This window comes from Ambystoma mexicanum, chromosome 9 (assembly GCF_040938575.1).
Source record: "Ambystoma mexicanum isolate Mex_15411 chromosome 9, UKY_AmexF1_1, whole genome shotgun sequence".
Taxonomy (NCBI): Eukaryota; Metazoa; Chordata; class Amphibia; order Caudata; family Ambystomatidae; genus Ambystoma; species Ambystoma mexicanum.
The window spans coordinates 312988473-313015761 of NC_090931.1; the positions used below are offsets into that span (position 1 = coordinate 312988473).

The 27289-nt window shown below is 45.6% G+C and overlaps 1 protein-coding gene across 3 annotated transcripts in view; it reads right to left on the bottom strand.

Moving 5' to 3' along the window:
* ZZEF1 (zinc finger ZZ-type and EF-hand domain containing 1) overlaps window positions 1-27289 on the bottom strand; it is a 3309810-nt gene that overhangs the window by 2594492 nt on the left and 688029 nt on the right. For all 3 annotated transcript variants that reach the window (XM_069614719.1, XM_069614718.1, XM_069614717.1), the window contains exon 13: window positions 23385-23597. In XM_069614719.1, coding sequence (XP_069470820.1) covers window positions 23385-23597 — 213 coding nt within the window. The remainder of the gene's footprint in view (window positions 1-23384; window positions 23598-27289) is intronic.

The following is a 27289-nucleotide window of genomic DNA, read 5'->3' on the forward strand; positions in this document are numbered from 1 at the left end:
CGGGCAGGGAATCTGGCCGACGGCACGTACGGCCGCGGACAGGCGCAGACAGGCCCTTTGGCTTGACCTTCGGCTGCCGCCTGTCGGTCAGCTGGAGGGCAGGTGATTATAGGTGCAGCCAATCATGGGCTGCAGATGCTGCTAGGCTCCGTAAGGTGTTGATTGTTGTACGAAGCGGCGGCCATGAAACACATTGCGGGGAATGGCGGCCAGTGGTGCAGCTATGCTGATCCGAGGTGATTTGGGCCCCAAATTGCAATTATGGCAATTTGGCGAGGTCGGGGGCAGATTCTCAAAATGATGATGCCAAAAACAGGCAAAGTGTAGAAATGCGCTCACAATGCTTATTCAGAGCGTGGGGTGGCCGTTGGGGTCGCGACAATCTCCTGGGTCTTTTGGGTTGGGGAGAAGGCTCCGGCCCTCTCCTCCATGCACGGCGTCGACTCTGCACTGGAGTCCGGTGCAGACAGATGATTTCAAATCATACAATTTCAGCTGACTGGTGTACTCACCTGCCAGAATTTCTTATGCGTTTCAGTTCTTTGGCTGTACACAATATCATACACCGTGAGGTACTTGGTATATCTGTCTATGGTAACATTTGCTCAAACATTTCTGCTACACTGGCATCTCATGTATTTGCACTTCATTGGGGTTTGCCTTTGTACTTTGCCTGGACTGCATTCAAGCATTCTTATTCAGTGTTCAATTTACACTTTGCCTTGACTGCATACAAATAAACTTCAGGTATTTTCTGCATTAGCAATTTCATAGCATTTAAATATTTGTTGGTGCGATTGTCGCAACGCCCCAGGGTCCTCAGCTGCTTTGGGCAAACTCACTGGTTCCTTCCAGCATCTCCGCCTTTGCTCGCACCTCTGCAGTGTGGTTCCTTCACCAGCTTTCCACTTTGAAGTGTGTGCACGTTCTTGCAGCGTCCTGAGCGGCTCTACTGTCTCACAGTAGCTTTCCTTTTTGGCCTGGACAGAAGAGTGTTTTCTCTTCGAGCGGCTCAACATCCAGGAGCTTCTGCACAGCACCCAGCATCTCCACAGCCCTTATTCGCACACAGCATTTCTCCTCTTGTCCTGGCGGCCTTCTCCGTCACACCACATCTGTCCATGTACCTCGCGTTCGCGAGCTTCAGCATGGGGTTAAACGTCTTCTCCTGCACTGCTCGATCCAATAGTGCGGTTGCCATCTTTAAATGTTCCGCGCACTGAAAACTTGGAAAAACAACTAACCTGCATTTTGTGCTTCGAGCTCCCATCACATTGCACAAACTCCCTCATCCTCCTCGTCGTCTCAGTACCTGGGTGGTTATGGGAGTTGGAGTTCATGGATGTCATTGGACTTTTAACTCTTCGATGGCTTTTCTCAGAGATTGCACATAAAGACACATCAGAAACAAAATGTGTTATGTGCGAGTTGTAAGTGTTTGGGTCAAACTGAGGGGGCACGACCAGAGTCGTGTAGAGAATAGAAAAAAGGTAGCAGGTGCCCCTCTCTCGAAAGAGCAGCACAATAACCTGTTCAGTGGTTTGTAACCACTTTGAGAGTTCACAGCCATCTCTCATCTGAAAGTGGGGGAAAAAAAAAAAAAACACAGAACAAGTTATCATGCCATGTTTTCTCTGGAGAGGAGCGCCAGCTACCTTTTTTAAAATATTTGCAAGGAACTTGGGGTTGGACACCCTGAGTTACCTGGGGGAAACCAGACGTGGACTCCCTGCTCACTGTGCTCAGAGAGGCACAGCTCCACCTCACTGATGAGACTCAACAAGGCTCAAACACGTTTATGGGTTAGCTGTTGGTACTGTTGTTCAGAAGGGAATTGCCATTGCATTTCGGTGCTGGATAGCCCATGTGGGCGGGACAAAGACTGATATGCAAATGGAGATTTCCCATCTGTGAAAGGTACAGTGAGCAAAAAGCAATGGCAGCAAACTCTCATCTCAAAGTGGGAAAAAAACCACAGAACAGGTTATCATGCCATGTTCTCTCTGGAGAGGAGCGCCTGCTACCTTTTTTGAAATAGTGTAGAGAATAGGTATCTTGATTTCCCCTGAAAGGAAGAACCGTTAGCTGACAATAGGCTATTAAGGTCTTAGGTGTCGGAGGGTCTTCCTCATGGAAAATGGGGGGAGATACTGTGTCTCATCCAATGTCATGCATCTCCCCGGTAGATGTCTCCACCCATGTGATCCTCCCTCCTATAGCCGCCCCCAGGGTCAGAATCCGGTAGCGGCTGCCGTCCCCTGGCCACAAGGGAGGAGGTTCCCGCCGGGAATCTGGGATGATTCCATTGGATTCATCACACCTCCAACAGCCTCAAGCCCTTCAAACTCCTCCAACAACCAGCCATAACCTCCTGAAACAACCCACACATTCAGACCGGGCTGTTTTGTCTATTCAGAGAAATTTCCACTCACCCTGGGTAGGACTCGGAGTAAGGTTTTGCATTTGACACACCCAATATTGTTGGAGGCATGGTGTTAGCTGTTTCAATCATCGCCTGGGTCCAGCTGAGGACGAGGGAGCCAGCATACATCTATATCAAGCCTGGATGCCATCTCAGATTTCATGTTTGTGTATGTGTATGGAGGGGCCGGGAGATTTGCTGCTTGAAGAACCATCCATGCCTGCTGCGTTTGAGCCGTTAAGTACAATGGGGGAGTCCCTGTGGGTGTTTCTAATGCTGATTCTGTGTCTCCCACAGTGTTTGATGGTCTTTGAATTCGGACATGTCAGGGAAACTCACATGGGCTGCCAATAATTGAGCTTTGGGTCCCCATCTGTGCTGTGTGGGAGTTCTGGTATCTGCAACCATTCAAGGTGCCATCGATCACAGAGCCCTCCACCCTCCGTTATTCCTGATGCGATTTGTGTGATGTCTGCCATCATGTTGCTAGACAGACTGTTCTGTAGTGTAAACAAATCTGTTGGTGAAGCACTCTCTTGTGTACCCTCTGCTCAGAAAACCCTCCGCCGACCCGTCTATTCCAGCAAATTATCGCCCAATCGCCATCACCCCTTTCATGGGAAAAATCCAGGAGAAGCTGACCATCACTCAGTTTACCCTCCACACTGAATCTGTTGGTTGTCTCCATGACCACCAGTCTTTAGAGCATCCAGAGGCACGGAAACTGCTCTTCTGAACACCTGTGAAGAGCTACTGTCAAATCTTTACTCTAACACTCCCTCTGTCCTCATTCTTCGCGACCTCTCTTCTGCTTTTGATTCAGTAAAGCACAACATCCTGATCACCTATCTCTGTGATAACCTGGACATCACAGATGAGGCTCTGGCGTGGCTTGCATCTTTTTTCTCTGACCGTTCCTCCCAGGTGGACCTTGGGTCCTTTCTCTCCTTTATCACTCTCACTACTTGTGGTGTGGCCCTGGGATCTAACCTATCCCCCGGTTTTTCAATATCTACATGGCCCCCTTGGCCCACAGGATCTCTACCTTTACCATTAACTTTCAGTGTTATGCGGATGACACACAGCTCTCTTTCACGATACCCTCAGCCTCCTCCCTGGTCATCCCTGATTGTATCGGCAATTCAGTCTTGGTGTGCTGCTAACTATCTCTGCCTGAATGCCAGTTAAGACAGAGATCGTCCTCATTAGGAATCCTGCTCCTGCTTTACCACTTTCACACTGTCCTGCCTCCCATGGCCCTGCGCCCTCACCTACCAATGAGGCAAAAAACTCTAGGTGTTATTGTCAATGCTCTCCTTCTCTTCTCACATCTCCCAAAAGTCCCACTACCAACTGCACCTCCTCAGAGGTATTCTACCTTTTCTCACTTTCCCCCAGAGGCTCACCACCTCAAGAGCCCTGGTTCTCTCTAGGATGAACTATTGCAACAGCCTCTTTCTCAAACTTCCTACTTCTACTCTCTATCCCCTAAAAACTAATCCTGAACAGAACCGCAAGACATATCCTTGGCCACAGGCCCAGGGACCGCATCTCTCCGGTCCCTTTACTGGCTCCATGTGGCTGCAAGGATCAGGTTCAAGACTCTCTGCATAATCCACAAGGCTTTCTGGGGTTGGGGCCCGTACTATCTACAATGCTCTCTTCCTAAATACTTTCCCTCCAGAGGCCTCCGCTCGTCCTCCAACTCTCGGCGGGTGAGCTGCTTTCACAAACAGATTTGGGGGTAGATCTCCCTCTGGAACAGTCTCCCTGCCTCTCTGCGTCTTGAGTCGGAGCACCTTAAGTTCTGAAAACTCCTCAAGACCTTCCTCTTTTATTCCCCCTTCTCTCTCTCTCTCCCCTGATGACCTTTTTCTCTCCACCTTCCTACCTCTTTCTCCTCCCTAACTCTGTTCAGTGTTTGCTGGCTGGTTGCCTGGTTCACCCCCTGTGCCTTATAGGTCCCAGGCTCCCCGCCAGTCTTTTGCACTTGCATCCAGGCCACTGCACTATGTACAGCATTACTGCACTTTCATCTTATGCTCCATGAGCGGGGCTACCTCTCTGCACTTAACCAAGGGATCCTACTGGACACGTTTTTTCCACCCCCGCACACCCCCTCCCTTCTTCGCCCCTCCGTCTGTACGCATGCATGACCTAAATGTACTAGGACTAGTAAGTTTGTCTGTCCTGTTCCCCCCCCCCTCACCCTAGCTTGGTCGCTAATGTAACACTTCATGCACATGCACTTGCACTAGGAGAAATGCCATCAGGCCTAGTATGCTAATTTTTCCGTTATATCATTCGGAAACATCAAGGCCTAAGAAGGATTACTGTACTCCCTGGTTCTCTTCCGCCTTTAAGCGCATTGAAGCACTCCACCTGTGTATAAGTGCTGTATAAATAAACAATAAAATAAAACAATACATAATTAAGCAGTGACAGAAGGTATTCCCATAGCTTAAAGGCATGGTCTAGTAAAAATTTTTATTTAAAAAATAGATAGGCAAAAAAAAAAAATACTAGCATTCTCTTTTTTTAAAACTTCCTATGTAAAATTTTGAGCTATTCAAGCTTAAAATTCGCAAAAGCAAGCACATGGGCGCATCCATTTTGTGAAATGGATGCCCTCCTGTGCTGGCTTTTTCTTTTGTGGCACTAATGAAGGAAAAGCCAGCCAGCTGTAGTAAACAAAAGCTACCGCTGGGTGGCTTTCCCTTCATTCGTGCTGTAGGACGGAGACCGGAGACCAGAGCAGGAAAGCTGCAGCTGAATCTCGGTAAGTGCTATTTATTTATTTTTAAAAAAATAAGCACTAGCTGGGGTTTTTTTTCTAAGTTTTCCGGGCTGGAGGAGCCCGGAAAACTTAGAAATAAAACCGCAGCTTTAAAAATGTTGTATTTATGTTTGCGGTCGCTTTTGAAGCGACCGCAAACATAAATACAACGTTATTGTGTTGGAAAACGCTGCGGTTTTTCTTTACAAGTTTCTCAGGCTCCTCCGGTTCGGAGGAGCCGAGAAACTCGGAAAGAAAAACCTCAGCGTTTTCCAAAACAACCGCGTTGTTTCTGCCTGAATCTGCTTTCCCATTTGGGGCTATTGGGCTCCCCAGGGGGAGCCCTAGAGCCCCAAATGGGAAAGCAGATTCAGGCAGAAACAACACAGCATTGCGGAAAACAACCGCGTTGTTTCAGCCTGAATCTGCTTTCCCATTTGGGGCTCTCGGGCTCCCCACGGGGAGCCTGAGAGCCCCAAATGGGAAAGCAGATTTAGGCAGAAACAACGCAGCATTTAGCATTTCCCATTTGGGGCTCTCGGGCCCCCGTGGAGAGCCCGAGAGCCCCAAATGGGAAATCAGCTGTAGGCAGAAACACCGCGGCATGTAAACACCGGAGCACCGGAGACCCAAAGTGATAGCCACAGCAGGCAGAAACACAACACGGCTGTGTTGGAAAACGCTGAGGTTTTTCTTTCCGAGTTTCTCAGGCCCTTCCAACACAATAACGTTGTATTTATGTTTGCGGTCGCTTCAAAAGCGACCGCAAACATAAATACAACCTTTTTAAAGCTGCGGTTTTATTTTTAAGTTTTACGGGCTCCTCCAGCCCGGAAAACTTAGAAAAAAAACCCCAGCTAGTGCTTATTTTTTAAAAAAAAATAAATAGCACTTACCGAGATTCAGCTGCAGCTTTCCTGCTCTGGTCTCCGGTCTCCGTCCTACAGCACGAATGAAGGGAAAGCCACCCAGCGGTAGCTTTTGTTTACTACAGCTGGCTGGCTTTTCCTTCATTAGTGCCGCAAAAGCCAGCACAGGAGGGCATCCATTTCACAAAATGGATGCGCCCATGTGCTTGCTTTTGCGAATTTTGAGCTTGAATAGCTCCAAATTTTACATAGGAAGTTTTAAAAAAGAGAATGCTAGTATTTTTTTTTATGTTGCCTATCTATTTTTTAAATAAAATGTTTTACTAGACCATGCCTTTAAGTTATTGGTAAGCTTATTTTATTACTAAAAAGATCCACTTAGTCTCGTCAGTAGAGGCTTAAAGAACCTCAGATTGAAGGCCGACATTTCAAGTTGGCAGTACAACACTAAACACACATTTATAATAGATACTTCCCTCCAGCATATTAATTATTTAATGAAGTCCGATCCTGGGGGCAAAGTGGGAATTAAATATTGAAAGAAGTGTGGCTGTATGGTTAAGAAGTTGCCATGGGTACATAGTCCTTTGTCTCCTTTTCCACCTACTATTGGGACATCTGTCCCATGGGACTGGGACCAGAGCATTGGACAGGAATTTATTTTTATAAACATACATCTCACTGCCCCTGGCTTGTTGATTTAAAACAAAGATTGTGTAGAGAAGGGCCGCCTGGTTGATGACATGCTGCAGCAATGCTCCAAGGGCCGCAAAGTCCTGCATTTGCAGACATGGATGCGAGACAGAGGTTATGTTTTTTTTGGGGAACCCAGGGTACAACAAAATCATACTCCGAGGAGTTATGGTGCGTCACTTGTATTTATCCTGCACACTGATGCCATTTGCATGGTTTATAGGCAATAACATTTGCATACCTAAAAGCAGGGCTCAAGTCAAGGGTACACGCGAGGGGACAGGTCCACCCACTTTATTCAGAGGGTGGACTCAGCCCCCCCCCCAAGCTAAATGAGAAACCTTGAATATCCTATTCAAATTTATGAATTAAAGCTGACCTCTGGGATCAAACTGCAGTAGTCAGGTTTGTAGGCTGGACACTTCACCACTGCGCTATATAACCTTTGGAAAAATAGCAAACAACTAAAGGTGAAATGTCCCATTATGGTATTGCAAGCCCCAGGGAAAATATTTGTATTGATTCTTGGAGTTTGAAACATGCAAATCTTTTAAAGTTTTCAAAAACACTATTAGATATATGATATGATAGGTTATTTATAACGCGCTTAATACCCAGAGGTTGCTAAGCATGGACCCGGGGATCGAACCTGTGGTGCTCGTGTCGTCTTGCATCCAAGGCGAGCACGCTGCCCCTGAGCTATCCTCCCAAGACAAAATATCCTCTTGGTTTTGTGTGGGTGTTGATTTTATGAAAGGGAAATGCCATTCATCCTGTTCAATTTGGGTGGTTATACAAAGCCAAATTAATGAAGTGTGCATATTTCACCATGATTTGCTAATTTCTGGCACTATCACATCCCATTGTGTTTGGTGATGAGTCCCCCCCTACTTTAATTTTTAGGACTTGTCCCCTGCCTAACAGAGAAGGGATGGTGGGGTAGAACAGTCAAAGAAGTTGACAAATTCTGTGGGAGAAAGGGGAGAATACCATTTGTTTCTCATTGAGGGCCACCTGCAAACATCCTTCTCCAACTGTTTTGTAATAGGTTTAAGTTACTTACCTTTAACTATTGTTCTCCAGCATGGGTTTGGCATGGATTCACATGCTCATGAATATTCCCCGTCGTCAGGCGGGGAATCGTCGGTAAAAGAAAGTTACTTACAAACTGTATTTCTCCTCTAAAACAAGCATTGTCCTCTGGGTCCTTCTGCCCCATCCAATGACAGGCATCTCCTTAAGCTTCACCCATAGCGGCCATCTTCAGATATGGTAAGCACGTAAAGTGGCAGTATGAACCGAGAAGAGCCACAGAGGGGAAGAAAGGAGGGTTTGCATGTGAATTCAAGCAAACCCATGCTGGAGAACTGTGAAATAGGGAGCCCCGTATGGAGAGTTGACAAGTGAAAATATTCACGACGTCAGGAAAAGCAAAAAGGATAGGTCATTTGCAGAGTTGTATGCCATGTACCAGGCATTGAAGCAGGAACGCCAGGTTGTTGTTATGTAGACTCCTGGTCAGTGGCGAATAGGCTAGCCGCCAACATGGCAGAAGAATGGATGGAATTCATGCCAAATAAATATGGTGGAAAGAGTTGTGGCAAGACATTGCTGAAATGTTGACGCATAGTACAGCAAATGTTTATCATGTAGATGTGCATTGCGAAACAGACTCATTGGAACGTTGGTTCAATTCTGTTGCAGATGAACATGCCAACATTTCAGTCATAGACATGAGGTCTAGGCCTGTAACGGTATACCAGTATAAATACCGTGATCACTGTCATTTTTATTTAATTACTCTTACTTTGTTCGCAATGGTTTACCAAATGGCCTTCCTTTTAATACATGTGCAGCATGCGCACAGCGTGCTGTGCAGTTTCTACGCACAATGAGCGGCGTGCAGTACCGTGGACACAGGTAGGCACTGGATTTCTGTGCTCATCTCCCCACCCGAGGCAGAATCTGCCTGGGCTGCGATGCCCTCCCCTCACCCCCAATGCATGGTGGAATCAGAGACACAGGCAGTTGCACCTGTAGCAGGCACCAGAGCTCTGTGTGTTAATGCCCAACGCCTCATTTCTATTAAAGTTAACTGCCCAGCCCAGTGCCCACCAGTGTGGAGGAGCCTGAGCCATCACGGCCCACTAAAGTTCCAGAGACGATTCAAGCCACTAGAAGCGAAAGCTGATGGCAGGCGGATGAGCCACACAAGGACTGGAGTGGGAGCCACGCTGAACCCTTATCTGCAGCTGGCTGCTCTTAGTTCAGGTGCATTTCAGGAGTCAGGACATATACCGCTGTCCTGTGAATTTTGTGTTCACAAATTGTATGTGAAAAGTGTATGTTCAGCAGTGGTGCAACACCATTGAGCTGATCAGGCTTTAGCCCTCCCCCACCGCCATGAAATTGTGGGTGATGTTGACTCGACCTGGTTCCCATAGCTGGAAAGACATGACACAGAAGTTAAACAGCACCTGGGCTTCCATGTAAACAGAAGCGCTGCAATTACTAACAACGCATTTCACTGTTAGCACCTGCATTTGTATGTACTATGCAGTGTAAATCACAGGGTTGAACTTTATTTTACCATGCCTCTAAACAGTGGGGCTATCTTATTGAGGAAATGTGCAAGATGGTGAAGCTTGTTAGTGAGCGAGTTTGACTGCCTATATGGGTGTGAGCCTAGTGAACCTAGTGTTGTTCTTCATGCTTCATAACCAGAACTCATTCCAAGATGCAAAAGACAGCATCATTGTTTGTTTTGGTAAAGCGCAACCGATGCTTGTCATTACTATGGGAAGACTTTGAATTTGGTAAATGGCAACTAATGTTTGCCTTTAAGAAAAAGAAAAACCTGCAGAAGCACCAAGTACATATTAGATGTAGAACCGCCACAAAAGAACCTATCGCTACAGAACAAAGGGGGTGACCCAATATAGTGGGCTATTTCCCATTAAGGCATTGTAGTGTTTCCAGATACATCACTAAAACCACTACATTTAATGACGATAACACACCGAACAATGAAAGAAGACACATTGTCGTATGAAGAATGTTATATATGCTCTAATGTCCATGTCAAATGATCTACAGAGGCAAATTACGAGACCGGTCATGCATACATTTTTAGGCAATTGAAATCGTGATGTGGGGTTAGCACTTGCATGCCAGGGGAGTGATTGGAAGGGTAGAGGGGGCACAGGAGACTGCTCATTCTCACAGCAGTCCTTAAGTGGGTGCTTTCAGATGTAAAGGGCAGAGTTTAACTACTTTTAACATTGAAGCTTCACCAGAATAGTCTCATTGGAATGTGTAAAGAAGTTATATACCCCCACACAAGTAAGTTTGCCATCCCACCATTCTTTGAAATTAGCGCCTCCACCAACATATGAAGGGTTAGCGCCACCGAACCCACGAAATATTTGCCTAGGAGCATGTGAACCCTGATGTGCTCACTTCCAATTGGCAGACAGGTGAGGAGGAAAGCCTTTCCTGAAACTGGGGCCTTTAGGTGTTACTGTGTTTGTGCAGATAAAGAAAAAAAGATACTTGCACTAACACAATAAAACTTTAAAGCTGCTACTTTCAAAGACTTCCATCTGCGTCAGCAAAATCAAATGCTCACATCAGCCTCTGCCCACAGATGTGAGCCAACAGAGAAGGACATTGTGCACTTTCACATCCGAGGGTAGGGGCTTATGTGCAGTAGTGCACACTTTGTTTTTCTTCAGCATATGTGTTATGTGACTAGAATAGCATTTTGGTAAAGTGGCATGAGTGACCTCATTTATTTTTTAAACTTTTTTCGACGGTCCTCCATAATAAAATAAGCATGACATCTGTTATTATGTGGCTTCACTGGCATTTTGGTGCAGCCAGTCTAGTCATGTACTACTGTGGCATGGCCTTCTAGGTACAAGTGTTATGGTGTAAAATCTGCTTTGGTTTCTCAAGAATCTCTTAAAAGTTGCTGTCCATGGCAAATAATTATCAAAGCAACTAAATGTGTGGACCCCCCACCCTGCTGAGTTAAACTAAACTAAAATGTAAGAAGAACTAAAGCAACGGTGGCGTCTCTTGTTTGTGTTTTGTGTCTTGGTGAAAATATGTGATTTTTCCTGGCAAAATATTATTTAACATAAGGGTTAAATACACGTATGTGCTATACTGTGATAACCACGGTATACCGTCATGTCACATGAAGGTTATCATACCGTCAAAAAATCTATACCGTGACATCCCTAACGAGGTATGAGAAGGATGATCTCGAAGGGCTTGCCAAGTGGGCACACCAGAAACAAGGGCACCTCAGAGAAAAGGCTATCAGGTGGGCACAAGATCGAGGAATTAGCCTTCCGTTAGGGATTGTGACGACTGATTTTACAATGCCCAATGTGCCAACATCACAAACAGAGGTCTATCCAACATATCATTCAGGGTACGTTGAAACAAGGTAAATTACCTGGACAAATTTGGCAGATCATTTATATTGGTCCAATGCCGATTAGCAGAGGATATCAATATGCGTGCACAATTGTGGATACATATTCCGGATACTTGATGGGACTGCCATGCAAAAGAGCTACCCAATTGAATACAATTTAATTATTAGATCAAGTGCCATTATATTATGGAGTCCCTTTGCAAATTCAAAGTGACAATGGGTCACATTTTAAAAGGAACATTGATTTAAGACTACTGTCAGGAGAAGGGCGTGGAATGTATTTTTAACGCCTCGTATAACCCCGAGGCTTTGGGGTTGATTGAAAGAATTAATGGGTTGTTGAAAGAACAGTTGCGAAAATCTGGTGAGGGAAGTCTGAAAGGGTGGCGTGAGCGTGTTTTGGCTGTGGTACAAATATTAAACAATAGACCGATCGGCAATGGCGAAACTCCATTAATGCATATGTTAACGCCAGCCTTAGAAATGAAGCCGAACAGGGCACGTGAAACTTTAATGTGCAGGGAAATGTCACCTGGAGCACTAGCTCCTTATCAAGCCACACCAGAATCTGCAGGGATGGATTTGCATGCGCGGGAGGAGATTAGGCTCAAACTCAGAGGAATCAGTGTGATTGACACGGGAATTGGAGTACAAATTCCCCAAGAACACATGGGATTAATCGCCCCTTGATCTGGATTAACTTTGAGGGGAATACAAGTGTTGGGAGGGATTGTGGACGCAAACTACCAAGGAGAGATAAAGATCCTTCTCATTAATAGTGGATAGAACATGGTAAACATCCATAAGGGGGATAGGGTAGCGCAGCTACTTATTGTACCTGTAAAATTGGCCATGGTGAAAAAGGGAGACACACCCAGTGGAGTAACTACACGTGCGGACAGAGGTTTTGGATCATATCACAGGGTGGTTCCAGGAGCGAAAGTCTGGGTTGAAAAGCCTAGTGGGCCGCCGGTTTCGGCTGATGAAATTGCAGCAGGAGAGGATCAGGTGGTTCTGGTAATGGAACCCGGTAAATGGACCCATGTTCCCGCTGACAAATGTTATTTACGCGAGTGATGTACTCCACCGATATCTAGTTTTTTCTGAATTGTTTCTTTTAGACCCTGGTCATGATGTTTGCATTTGTGGGTTTGTGAGGAGTGCAATCGGCAGGGTCCAGGGACATGCAAGAAGAGGCGGCAAATGTCTCCATCCTGCAGCTCGAATCGGGGATTTGAATGATGGACGAGTTTGCAATGACCACGGCGCCGGAAGACGCATCAATTGCGGCGTATCATGGCGCTTTCAGAAAATGCTGTGGGCATAGGCGTGATGTCTTGCCCCCTTCTCCATTTTCCACGTCTTTGGTGCAGCATGGCTACTCTGCCATTGTCCAGCAACCCGAGAATAAATGGGTTTTCCTGGCTCAGCATGTACTAAACATTTCACACTTCTGCTTGGCTGATGTTCATGATTCCGCAAGTTTAATTTCAATGTGCCTCATGGCTGTGACAACGCCGGTTCCTGTGTTAAAGCACGTTTTTGTAGTATTACATGAGTATTCTCTAGTGGATGAGTCCAACGTAAGGAGTTATTTTTCTGTTTATGAGCACTGCAAATTCTGTGCAGACACTGATCGCAAATGGAAGAACATTACAAGAATTATTACTTACAATATCGCTCCTGCTGATGTTTGTTATGAAATTACTTGAGATCAGAACTATATCGTTAACTGCCAGGAATTGGATTTGAACAAAGATCGAGGAAGCACAGTTTTTGAAAGAAGTTTGTTTACTCGATCAACGAGTGCGTGTATTGATGGTTCTAATAACATGTTGTGTAACTTTAGTGTTTTAACTGCCAGCCACCTGAGTCATGTGAAACTTCCTACGGGTTGGTTATTCTCCTGTGGGAACTAGACATATTCATACAAAACCTGCTAATATTTTGTTTGGTCCCTGTGTTTAACGCGCCTTAGCCCAATGATGTTTACTTTGCAACCTGCTGTTCGCTGATCAACGCGTGCTGTTCATCATATTGGTTTATCCCCTGACTGCGCTTCTTTTCTGAAACTGAGGTGTTGGCCCTTGCAATTGTTTAGTGGGGGTCTTTGGGTTAGCGGGTGGGGGCTATAAATCTTTCATTAAGCTGGCTTGCGTCACTCAAGATCAGGACGGGAGTTGGTGGAATCAGATATTCTCATGGATTCCAGGGGCATTGCGTTATGTCTTTGTTTGGATTTTTGCTGTGTCGATTATTCTTATTGTTTGTGATTGTTGTATTTCCTGCATCCCAAATTTAATAGGTATGTTTCGTCGGTGGCAAAGACTGGCTTTTCCTCCATTGGGATCAGTGGTCGAAGTGTACGAAAAGTAGTAGTGGAACTATTTCCCTACTGGCCTGCACCGCTCTCCACAGACCGCACTGTCAAGCCCCCTCCCATGCACAATAAAAAACCCAAAACACATGCGCCTGGTCTTTAAGGAAACGTCCTGTGCAGTGCACTGAAAGTGCAAGATTCAACTTCTTCCTACACTTTTATTTTAAAACGAAACCATTCCGGAACGGTTTCTTCTTAAAATAAAAGTATAGGAGCTGTAAAACGTAATTTAAAAAAGTAGAGGAGCACCGCTCCCGACCGCTCCCGCCCACTTCGACCACTGATTGGGATATAGAAATTGATTGTCCAAAAGGGTGGATTGTAATGCGTGTGCGAAAATGAGCTAAAAAAAAATGGCGCTGGTGTGTGGCCATTTTGGACATTCATTTTCAAAACAGCAATGGAAGTCTACGTTTCTGTGAACTCAGTCAGCAAACATGGGTTCTGCCACGGTGGCGATGTGTATATTTGGAAGCAGATGTGTTCATCATGGAGGATAGTTGGCGTATTATTCAATCAAGGACGCGCCAAGAAGGGAGTTGAAGTTATGCAGGTGCAGTGATAAGGGATGCTAAGAACAAGCGCGAGGCAGAGAAGCTTGGTTTTTCCACTTCGAACTGGATTTTTCCACTCTTTGCGCCCCATGTTTGCTGTCTGTCCTTCGACCGTTGGCAGTCAGTAACCGTGTAGGGGCGAGGATCTGTTCCCCATAAAGAAGAGAGGTATTCCTAATGAAAACTCAGAGAATTGGAACCCTGGTGATAAAGTCTCGCTGCAGATCTCATTAGTGCATGTGATCTCTCTCTGTCTACCTGCCTTGGGACTGGGTAGTGTTGTATTGGCTGAGATTACATCTTCTTCCTCAACTGCACTAATGGTGATGTAACTGATCTATTGTTTCACTTATGTATGCCTCTATGTATAACCAAATCTATTCATTTTCTGATATATAAATAAATAAGAGAGAGAAAGAGAAAGAGCGAAAGAGAAAAAGAGCAAAAGAGAGAAAAAGAGCGAAAGAGAAAAAGAGCGAAAGAGAAAGAGCGAAAGAGAAAGAGCGAAAGAGAAAGAGCGAAAGAAAAAGAGTGAGAAAAAGAGAAAGAAGAGCGAAAGAGAGAAAAAGCAAAAGAGAAAAAGCACGAGAGAAAGAGCGAAAAAGAGCAAAAGAAGCGAAATAGAGAAAGAGCAAGAGAGCGAAAAAGAGCGAAAAAGAGCAAAAGAGCGAAAAAGAGCAAAAAAGAGCGAAAAAGAGCAAAAGAGCAAAAAAGCGAAAAAGAGCAAAAGAGCGCAAAAGAGCGAAAAAGAGCAAAAGAGCGAAAAAGAGCAAAAGAGCGAAAAAGAGCAAAAGAGCGAAAAAGAGCAAAGGAGCAAAAGAGCAAAAGAGCGAAAAAGAGCAAAAGAGCGAAAGAGCGAAAAAGAGCGAAAAAGAGCAAAAGAGTGACAGAAAGAGCAAAAGAGAAAGAAAAAGAGCCAGAGAGAAAAAGAGAAAAAGAGCCAGAGAGAAAAAGAGCGAGAGAAAGAGAAAGAGAAAAGGAGAGAAAGAAAAAGAGAAGAGAAAGAGAAAGAAAGAGAAAGAAAGAGAAAGAGCGAGAAAGAGCGAGAAAGAAAGAAAGAGAGAGAGAAAGAGAGAAAGAGAGAAAGAGAGAAAGAGAGAAAGAGAGAAAGAGAGAAAGAGAGAAAGAGAGAAAGAGAGAAAGAGAGAAAGACTGTCCTGGAGTCCAAGAAAATGTTGACTGTGTAGTCAGGCGAGTGATTCCGAGGGTACGACATCCTTTCGTCGCGGGATGTTTTTTTACCGGGAATTTTTTTTCGCAAAACAAACATAGCATTTTTTAGAAAATGGGGGTTTGGGGGGGAACCACCCCCAAAAAAATTAAAAATTCAATGGGTTTTTCGAAAAAAAATCTCGGTAAAAAACCCTGCGATAAAACATCCCACGATGAAATGACATGGAACCGGTCTGAGTCCCTTACACATTACACAAAAGCAAAACAAATGCTGCTACGTGATCATCCAGAACTTTTGGAGCTTTAAGCACTTGTTGAGGCAACATAGATCCAGGATCTGCCTCCAACCCCCTGTTTTCTTTCGAACCAAAAAGTATCTGGAATATACGATGGGAGACGCTGGAGGATGGGTTCCATTGCCCCTTTCTGCAACATGGCCCCTGCACCTCCTGCAGAAGCTGTTTGTGTTCTTGTTGCAGTGTCAGAGGTGCATAAGTGGGGGCCTGAGGCCAAGGCCGATTCAGGCCTGCTTAGGGGTCGCTCTGTCCTGCGGGCGGCGCCAGCGCTGTCCTCCGGTACCTTCAGAGCGACCCCTGCACGCGTCTCGCATGGATGAGCGTGAAAGTTGCCGGTACGGGGTATTATAACCCTTGGAAGATCTGCCGGGTTACCCTCTAGATGAGCCAAAGGATGACAGTCGGCGTCGCTGTAATGTTCCCAGGGACCGTGCCGTCTCTGCGTCTGCTTTTATTGCTTGCAAAGACTCGTCGACTGTTTCATCGAAGAGGTTTTCCCTGTCAAAAGGCATATCCAGTACCTTAGCCTCATCATCCTGGGGGAAGTTTGTTGCCTACATCCAACCTTGCTGACGCAGGGACACCCCGTTCCCCATCTGGCGGAAACCTGTGTCTGCGATGTCCACTGCCACTGTGATGGCTGGTCCGAGGCCACATCCCCTTCTTGAAAAAGTTCTAGTGCCTCAACCTTCTTGTCCTCGAGCAGAAAGTCTAGAATAGGACACAGCTTGTAGCATAGTTCCCAGTCATATCGGGACAAAATGGCTAGGGCGTTAACTACCTTGACGGTAGAGGCTGCAGTATAAATTATCGTCTTGTCCATTGCATCCAGCTTGTTCCCCTCCTGGTCCGCAGGTACCATGGCTACCGACGATGGATTCGCAGAGCGCCTCCTGGGTGCGGCAGGGACCACTGAGTTGGGCGAGGGCGGAGACCCTAAGCACCTGAGCGCTGAATCTGGTACCCTGTACTTCTCCAATCTTTCATGCTTGAGGGGGTTTTGGGGTGCGGGGTGTGGGGGGATTGCCAGGCTCTTGTTTTTCATTATTGCCAGGCCTTCCTTCCAGACGTCATGCAGGAAGAAAATGGAAATTATGGTTTTTCTTCTTGACTTGCACCGCTGGTACAGGGACCCTTCTTAGTTTCCTCAGGAACCAACTGAAACAGCTCAGAGGCCCTTGGCATCATGGAATGAAAAGATCCAATTTCATCCGGTGGGGAAGCCCTATGGGGTTCATCCCCGTGTGGTGTTTCTCCATCAGCCGTGATAAAGTCTTGTCCTCGTTGGTACACGTCGCTGTGGTAGCCATGTCTGTGCCTGTGTGCGGAGCCGGGGCTCCGGGTGGGGTCATGTCACGATGAGGTGGTGGCAGTGGAGGGGTCAAATGATGCCAGGGACCAGCGCCTCCTTTAGACTTTCTCTTCTGCTGGGGCATGCTCAACCTCAGAGGCTCTTGGGGCTCCCGTCGAGGTGTAGCTCCCGTCGAGGCGCATCCTCTGCTGGATTTCTGTGACCAGTGTGTACAGAGTCGTTATAATATCCAGCGACACTTCATTTGCTCTAGGGGTGAAAGGAGCCAGTGCCGTAAGGTCTGGGCTGTCGCGTCTTCTCTTGCGAGCACGGGACCTAGGTCCACCGCCCCCAGATCTTCCCCCTTCATGATCTGTGCAGTAATCGTCATGCAGATTATTGTCTCCCTCGTCAAAACTTGAGAAAATCTGCTCCGGTCTATCTGGAACAGCCTGTGGGTCCACATACCATGGAGGTTCCAGGGTGGGGGTCGGGGGGGGGGGTTTGTAGGCCATCTCCCTCTCCCTCTTAGCCAGGTCTTTTTTTCCGACCTCCGAGTGGCCGTTGCCTTCGTTCCTTCCATCCACAGCTGTATCTTGCCTTGGGGATAAGGACACCCGTTGGGTGATCGTGGCAGATTTCCTTCTAGGATCCACTCTCCTTCAGCGCTGTCGGGGTGGACATCATGGAGGCTCTCACTGACGGCGCTGTCGTTGACTCGGTTGACCTGGCAGGCTGCAAGGTCTTAGATTTGACGAGTCCTCTCCAGATTTGTCCCTCGTTGGTTTATCTGCGGACACACAGAGTTTGGACAGCATTAGGGACTTTCTCTTAGAAGAGGCCCCTTTCGTCGGCAGGCTTACCATGAAGGCTGATGGTGATGGCGATCGCCTTCTGTCAGACATGGAATCTGCATCAGCAGCGAAGCCAGTATTGCGAAGCCGGGCAATCTCTTGGACCCCCGCGAGCGTGTTGCCCCACAAAGGATCTCAACCTCCTCACAGAGGGAGTTCGCTCCCCAGACCGTCCAGGTCCTAGATGAGACCTGACCCTGCCTGGAGGCTGAGTCAGTGGCCTTGCTCGACTTGAGCCATGCTGACAGTCTGCTGTAGCAGTCTTTTTTGGTTTTATTCGAGAAACCAAAGCACACCTCGCATCACTCCTCATTGTGGTCTGGATACAGGCAATTTATGATGCTGATCTTCCACGAATACATTCCTTGATCCACACTTCAGGTAGAGTTTGAAAAGGCTTCTGCTTTCCTTTTTCTCCTCAGTCATGGCTGAAAGGTGCGAAGTAGGCCTAAGGACGGGCCTTCTCGAAACTTCAATGATGAGCCGACGGTGGATGAAGCTCTTTGCCGACAGCGGTTCCCTGCTGCCGGTCTCTTTCTTCGTTGAAGATGATCAAGCAGGAATTGTGTCAAAATCCGAAAACTTTATGGAAAAAAATTTGAAATAGCACAAAAATAGCTCCCAACACTGAAGTGTGCAGTCAAAATCTGAAGTTGCCCACCCGTGATGGAGCTTAAGGAGAGCACTGTCATTGGATGGGGCAGTATTACCCAGAGGGCAGTGATTGGTATAGAGGAGGAATACAGTTTTAAAGTGAAAGTGAAACTGTTTTGTGTTTTACAGAGGATTCCCAGTCTGATGATGGTGAATATTCATGAGAATGTGAATCCATGCCAGACCCCATGCATGAGCAATTAGAATGACTAAGACCATCGTAACAGATCCAAAGACTAAAAGAATGAGTTGAAAACATTTAATTGTGAACATTTCATCTTGATAGCAATTTCTGATCAAAGGAATCGCAATTTTAGTCAATCAGTCTAGCTCCATCAAACATTTTTTCTAGATTTAAGTATTATTGAGCCAATATTCTTGGGAGTGGGAACTGACATTCATATAGGGCCATTACATTGTTGTAATTCTCTAGGCACACATATTGAGGGTGTCAGTTCATTAACACTTTGAAAAGACCTAAATACGACATCAAAAATGTTGAGTCGTAGAGGCAACAAGCAGATACACACGTGACACAAAATAGGTTTGTTTCAATAATATTAGTATTATAAGGTTTTAAGCCAGGGAATGCTTCAGGAAGACACCTATAGAAGCAAGGGGAATATTTTTTGTATTTTATTTGTAATCTATATAGCGTTGTATGCCAAAGCACTGAACATAATACACTTACAGTACAATCTGAGTAAAATTACAAGCTACATAATGTGTCTTAAGACTGAATAAGGACGTTTTTTAAGAGAAGTACAAAATAAAGAATAAGAAGTAATAGAGCGAAGAGAAAGAGGAACAGGAAGAGGTAGAGAGTTCCAGTGATATGGGGCATGCACAGAGAAAGAACGAAACTGTGTCTGAGCACAAGGGGGGTGAGGGACTGATCAAAAGAATTGAGTCTGAAAATGTAAAGCGCGAAAAAAAGACAAATTGAAACAAGAGATGAACGATACAGAGGCACCAGATCCTAAAGAGATTTAAATACAAAGAAAATGAATGAAAAGATAGCCATACAAGGAAGGAAAGTAACATTGAAATAGGATCACAAGGAGAAAGTAAATATAACAAACGAACAGAAGCATTAAAGACAGACTTTAATGGAGCCAGGCAAGAGACAGGGAGACCAAAGGGTAAAGTAGAGCAACAGAATAAATGTGAAAAAATAAAAGAAATCAAGCATGAGCTTTCCGAATATTGAAAAGGTGATCACGGCAGGTGCACGAAATAGTCAAGATTTGATTATCTTGAAATAAGAACGCTCCTGATGAAACAGTGCCGGGGATGGGACAATATTAAGTGCAATGTTCTTGATTTATTCAAGACCTCCAGTGGGGCTAAGACAAAATCAAAGTTTGTTACCTACTCTGAAAGAGTCCTTGTCACTGCAAAGACAACCTATTCTGTAAATGCCAAGAGGGGTGCCCAACAGGATCTCTTAAAAAGTAATTCGCCTCCTGGTTAACCCTAAGCTAAAAGACAAAATGTTCCAAGTCTTGGCCAACAAAAGAGTTGACAAAACCTATTCTAAATATTCAGCCCTAGTCTTAAAGAGAAATTATCTGGGGAAAAGTCTTCCCAATGTGTGACTCACAGTCTTGACCCTTCAGTCTTCCTCCTTTTACCAGACATACCTCCGTCATCCGACAGGGATGAAAAAGCAGAGTATAATTGTATTCATTTTATTGTGCATTTGTAAGGCGCTTCTACAGCAAGACATTGTGTTTCAAAGTGCCCACAAGGCAAAGGGAGGGAACCTGGGACACAGGCAGTAGAATACAATAATGAACAGGGCAGGGGTGGTCCTACTAGGCGTTGTAAGCATTCAGATTGTGTAAGGGCAGAGAGAGAGGGGGGAGGGGTCAACGGGTGGGGGAGGTCAACAGGTAGGGGGGGGTAAGTGCTGAGGAGATTCCCTAGGGGGGGGGACGAAGTGCCAAGGGGTAAGTTGCCGGGTACCGGTAAAGTGCTAGGCAGGGGTAGCATTGAGAAGAATGGTCATCTACCAATACAAGTGCAGTTCTGTGAGGGAAAACAGACCAGTGGGTGGCCACGGGCAAGTGCTAGGAGCTGCAGGTGATTGGTGAGACGGCTATTACCCAGGAGGACACATAAGGGCCAAGGCCACCAATCTCAGCGATTGAGAGGTTTAGCTTGGGAGGGGAAGGAGGAGGTGTAGAGGAAAGTCTTAAGGCGTTTCCAGAATTTGAGGAGATCTGGCTCAAGATGGAGAGGGAGCGGAAGGATGCTCCAGAGGAGGGAGCCAGCCGAAGAAAGAAATCCTCCTCCAGCCGGCTGCTTAGAAAAGCGATGGACACACACAGTTGGAGCCGGAATAACGCAGGACCTGGAGAGAGAGTATTTGGTGAGAGAAGATTGTAGCTAGCGAGGTCCCTGGCTCCATACAGCCTTATGGATGATGCAGAGGGATTTGAATTTGATCCTTGAACCAACCAGGAGCCAATGGAGGGATTTTAGCGATTGAGCGATACGGTCCCTGGGCGTGAGGCCAAGGATAAGTATTGCGGCCCTATTCTGGATAAGCCAGAGGGGTCGTAGAAAGGAAGAGGGTAGATTAAGGAAGAGGGTGTTGCAGTAGTCCAGCCTAGAGAGTACCAGGGCTCTAGAGACATTGAGCTTCTGGGGAAAGGTGAGAAAAGGAAGGATGCCTCTGAGGAGGTGGAGTTGGAAACGGGCCTTCTTGGCAAGGTCCATGATGTGATGGAGGAAGGAAAGAGAAGTCTAATATGACTCTGAGGTTTCTGGCTTCAGTAGAAGGAGATGAGGAGCCCATGGAGGATGCCAGAGATAAAGGAGGAAGGTGGGAGCAGGAATCCAGATAGGAAGGAACTCAGTCTTGAGAATGGGAAAAACAGGATACAAGCGCCAAAGAAATTCAAAAGAAACAGAAGTAAAGCACACTACCAATCAGCCTCCAGAGGAGGGTTTTGGGAAAAACAAGATTGCTGGAAGCTAGAGGGTAGTGATTTTGCTGCAATAAAAAGGCTGATGGAAAGAACCTCCATCAATACGCTGCTGTCACACAGAGGCTAATGATTCCTGAGAAACATGAAAAGCTTCTGGAACCTAAGAGGATAAAAATAGGTTTTAGAAAGGGTCTAGAGCCAGAAAGACGTGCACAGAAATTTGGAAACTCTACCGCCTGAGAGGTGCTGAAAAACATGAAAGTAAATGAACCTGATCAGGACTGAGAATTATGAAAGAGACTGCTCAGACCAAGGAGAAATCAAACCATGGATGAGAAAATCGATTTTTATAAAATAATAAAACAAAGTAACTATGTCCTTGTTTTATTAATACCACTGTCGCACAACTCAAGAGAGAAAAGGATCACCCTGCTGAAGGTACATAGTACCACCAAGCCAAATGTGGCCTCAGTAAGTGCTGAATCTGAACTGCTTTCATTCCCAGAATATTCAAAATCTCCAGAACCCCTGGAGGTAGGACTCAAATATTCATTGAAAATGTTCCATTAGAGCAGAAACTAAGCTTGCAACTGGCCATTGGAATACACTGCATCCATCAAAGAAAAACAGCACAGACCCAGAGCCTTTAGATTGAGGAGGGTGAAACCAGATTGGGGCCAACTGATGGTAAATAACACAAGGTTGTTTATTTTTAGGAGTTTCACTGGGTTGAAATCAGAACTCATGACGAGCGCATTGCAGTGCCTATGGCTCGATAGGCTGATTCCCCTACTACATTCTTGGAATCTAGCTCAAAGGGGTATGCAAATCAATAAAATACTATATTGCTAGGTAAAGGGAAAAAAACAAGCTTTTAAAATTGCCTCTCAATTAGAGACTTCAATAAACATTATCAGGTGTGGCCATTAGGCGTACAAGATGTCCTTATAGGTTTGGAAAATATTAGTTCATGGCTGTAAAGAGTGCTTGCTTTTAACTACCATTGAAAAGGTTCATGCTGTTAACCCATAAAATAAAGACAGGAGCAAGTCAAATGGGTGGAGAGCAACAGTACACAATTTGTATTTGTATTTATTGGATGTTTTATAGCGCTTTAAGCCAACGCGCTTTACATGAAACAACAGGCAATACATAAGAAGCAAGTTAAAACAGAACAGGAATCAAATAAATGGGAGAAGTCCAAGTCAGTAGAGAGAATAGTGTAGCATAACGTGTTTGGGTGCACTTGGTATGTGTGCAGCCAGTGTGCAAAAGGTGGTGTGTAGCTGCATACTAGTGCTAGAAGTGATGCAGGGGTTGTGTAAGATCAGTAGAATGTGTGCAGCAAGACCGATAGCGGCGCTGGTGCCTGAGGGTGACGTCTGCAGCTAGGCCGATTTCGAGGGATATAGCTGCATTCTAAAGACTGTTGAGGTGAACGTGGAGATGTGTAAATGTGTGTGCAGCTAGGCTGCATTTTCCGAGGGGTGTAGCTGTATTCTGTTTGTTGGTATAGTGGCAAGAGTTAACATAGTGGTGTATTTGAGTGTCTGTGTTCAGCATCATTTTCTGTACTGCACCTGTCCGTTATGCATGATTATGCATCAATATTTTAACATATTTGGGTATGTAATGCTTTCATTTTCTACACATTTTATGGTAATCTCATCAGCATTATGGTTCTATTGGTCAAAACATTTTGCATGGACACTTCGTAGTTTTTATCTGGTTTCTCCATTTTGCTTAATCTGATCTATGTTAATACATTATTTCCATGCATTACGTTCATTGCTTCAGGCCTAGTATTAATTTAAGACTAAAAAAGCTTCTGTCATTTTGGCTGTTGTCTGCTCTTTACATTAAGCAAGTATTTTGCGCATTACTTTTATAATCAACTAAAGTACATTCATTTGTTCATAAACATGCAGCTGGAAACAAATATCATTGAGCACGTGTTCAAATTGTAATGTATCACTACCGCACACACATTCATCCTGGCATGTAATGCAAACAAGATTAGAATTAAGAAGTGTATTTACCATGTCCAACGCAAGTTGCTGAATGAACTGCAGTGTTTTGAGAAGTAGTGTCATTCCACAAATTGTATCTCCTATCTGTGTACACTTCAGACACTGTGTCAAAGTGCGTTTCCCTCCCACGATAGGTTGAAGATAACCAGAGGCAGTCAGACCCTGTACTCCAAGACGCTCTGCTGTATCTTGTCTCGTGCATAAAAATTTCACCATCAAATACTGTGGAAATATATATAATTAAAAAGACATTATTCAATGTGATACTATACAATACAAGCTTTCTAAAATAACAATCCTCAAGCTAAGGCCACATAACAGGACATGTGATCTTTATTAAACTACCTGTTGGCTCTATGTGGGACATAGCATGCTACAAGCAAAACACGTTTGTTCACCTGTGCGGCCCCAAATCTGAAAACTACATCTGCGCTACACAAATACATTTGAGCGTTGCAGACGAAGTTTTCAGAAGCAGTGCCTGGTATTTGCACAAACTAGGAAGAGAAGGGCATGACAGACACACTTCAAAGCACATCCCGACTCAATGTGCCCGTTATACCGTGTTGGATAACAGGTGCAATACTGCCAGGAGTCTGACTAGACAACTGACACGCTTCCCCTTGTGAACAGTAACCTTAATGCTTAGCATAAGAGTTCGTTTTAATTTCTTATTCCAGTTACCCAAATTGAGCTTGTAATGTAAACAAAACTAAAGTGACGATGGCTTTAAAAATAGTCACTGTAAATGTGGTTGGAAAGTTTGCGGAGTCCTCCACCCATATGGGTGTCCCTAACACATGACTACATTTGTAACCCCTGTCTCCCCATCACCAATATATTCAGAAGGGGGCTGGGTTGCAGGTACTGTGCAGCGATGAGCCACAATCAGCCACTTGCAAGACAGTGAGAATCGAGGGAATCTGTGCACGCACAATGCGAGGGGCATCATTCTTTGATAATATGGGACACAAATTTGCAAAAGTCCCAAGTATAAGCACCATTGGAGCCCTGTAAACACTTTTAGTAGTAGTAGTAACAAGCTTTATTCAATACAAATGTTACAAAAGCACAGAAATTACATATTTGCATAAGGTATAAAAATAAAAATATTTGTTAAACCAATACATGCAATATACGAGTACGAAGTTCATAACGTTTACAATGTTCAAGTTTGAGGATAGAAAAAAATGGGGTGAAAAGCGGAAATGTCATATCTAATGTGGATATGGAGTAAAATAACATTAGCAACAGAAGATCACTAAATGAAATCGATGGAAGAGACAGGCCAATCAATTCTATGTCAAGACTGCAGGCTCACATTATGCTTAATTAATTATATAAGAAAGCTCAGCAGCAAGGGTTCTTTGCACTTACATATAACAAAACTCATGTTGAAAGTGCATTAAACAGATGCATAACCAAAAAACAGAGTACACAAATAGTTCATAACATTAGCAGTACAATGGAAAAAAAAACTCCAAATCCCATGATGCTCCGAAGGTCATCTGTGTCCAATGTCACGCGATACTGCTCCTCCAATAAGTGTATAGGTGTTCCCATAAACAGTTCTGAATAAGAAACAACTTCCTCTTTCTTTGCTGCTCACAGCAAGAGATAAATCCTTTCTTATTCGGAACGGTTTACCATTCAGAATGTTTACTGGTTGTTCATGATTGATATTGATTTCTCACGTATTATATACAAGGAAATACGGTAACATATTCGTTATACAGCATGTAAGGTTGTACCTTTGTTTCCGTTTATTTACTATACACCGACGCCAGCGGCCTCGCTGACGTCAGTGTGAATGCGGACGCGACGAACATTTCGTCGTAACATTGATGGTTTCGTTTTATTTGCAACGCGGCTGCGAGCGGTTAGCTGTGGCGCCGCGTGTCATTAAATTTGCCTCCTCGGCCCGGAATACTACGCGCGGGCTCCGGGAAGGACCTGCCAGCAGGGCCCGACGCGCCAGGGGGAGCTCCCGCTCTCCCTGGTCCCTTTCTCAAGCTCCGGCGCTCGTACGAGCATTTCCGTTAAGGGTATAGCGGTTGATGCGAGTACGAGCGCCGGAACAAGCTCCCCCTCTCATTTCCTTGTCAGAAGCATAAAAAAAAAAGGAAAAACAAGAAAGAAGGACCGCTAGAAGCACCAACAGCACGGAGCTTGGTCTGCTTAGCCTCCATTGCCAGGAAGTGAGTGGGGGTAACTCTCCTGAGATTCAAAGACCTTGTTATTATCCACATAGAACTGGCATACTAAAAATCTGGATCAGTGAGAAAAGTTGGTCAGCCCAGTTAAAAAATAAATAAAGGGGTAAGGTGATTTATCATGGCAGCTCAATACAGTCCTCAATCAGACCAGGAATGGTCAGAGGAAGAGGAGGACAGTTGTTAAATTGATGAAGTGGCTATGGAAAGGAGCCTGCAAAAGGTCCTAGGATCCACTGTGGAAAACAGTGTGCAGAAAGCTGTACCAGATATGCTTCTGCCTATACAGCAGCGCCTGGAAGAAATGGAAGAGCGCATGCGAGGTGATCCTCCAAAGGGAGGTAAAAGGACACAAAAGAGAAAACACCTTACCCAAGGGGGAAGTTGATCCGGCTCGTAAGAGCAAAAGCTCTGTGACCCGAAGCCCCCCCCCCCCCGAGCCAGTTGATACCTGCCACTGCTGCATTGACAGACGCCTTCTCCAGGCTGAAACACGCCTTCATGACTAGGGAGGTAACCCCTTCCTTCGAAAGACCCTCTAACCCTGAGGAAGGAAACAGGGGTGTTGGACCCTCGAACCCAGAGGGAGAAAAACAGGGCGTACAAGATGAAGCAAACTCGGGATTATATGACGAAGAGTCATCACACGCTTCCTCAGAAGAGAATACCGAGTCTTGGGGTTCTAAACCCTCGACCTCGGGGAATGCGGCAGCACCCATCCCCAAGGTAAACACCAGGGAACAACGCCCTACCGAGGGAATGTTCGACCCTGAGGATTTGATACATCCTAGATACACTGACTGGCAGCCATCAGTGAGGACAACGGAATACATGTTCAGCAGGCTATGCAAGCCGCTAGAGAAGGAAACCAGAGCAAGGCTCAGAACTGAATGCCTGCGCCCTGACATACCACATAAAATAGCGATGACGCCAGAATTGGATTCTAAAATGATCACCTTTATGGCGAAACATGTGAAAGACCCCAAAAAGGGCATAGACAGAGCCTGGAAGTCATGCCAGGATAAACTATTGGACGTTGCAGGTCCTCTTGCAAAAATTCTAGATCTGGCAGAAGAAGCCTCCGCCTCCTCAACCCCTATTGATCCAATCATCCTCTCCGGGTGGGCTCAGAGAGCCATTTGTTTGCTGGGAAATGCTAGCTGCGCCCTTTCTACCGAACGCAGAAAAGGCATACTGTTCAAGATCGACTCAAAACTGACCGAATTGGCGAACACAGAGTCTGGCGCCGCCGCTCAAGGGCTACTATTTGGAGATCCTTTCATGAAGGAGATGACCAAATTTGTAAGCACTTTTACCGCTCTGGATAAGGTGCAAGCCTCCATTAAGAAGGTTTTCTCCTCTAAGGTTTTCATCAGGGCCGGTCGAGGTCGCTCTTCCGGCCGCTAAGCCTTTGACAGAAGACCTCAGTACCAACAGCAGAACACCTGGCAAGACCGAGCTGACACCTTCTTTCCCTCCAGAGGGCGTGGCAGAGGCCGCTACTGGAGGAGAGGACCAAGTAGCGGAACTCAACAACCCCCAGGTCAGTCTAGTGATTGCAGCACTGCGCACGCCCATTGGGGGGAAGTTAATACTCTTTTCAGATGCCTGGGACGCTTTGTCAGGAGACGCATGGGTCAGGGAGGCAGCGCGCAGACTGCAGCTAGAGTTTTTCGCACAGCCTTTTCAGTTCAGTCCCCC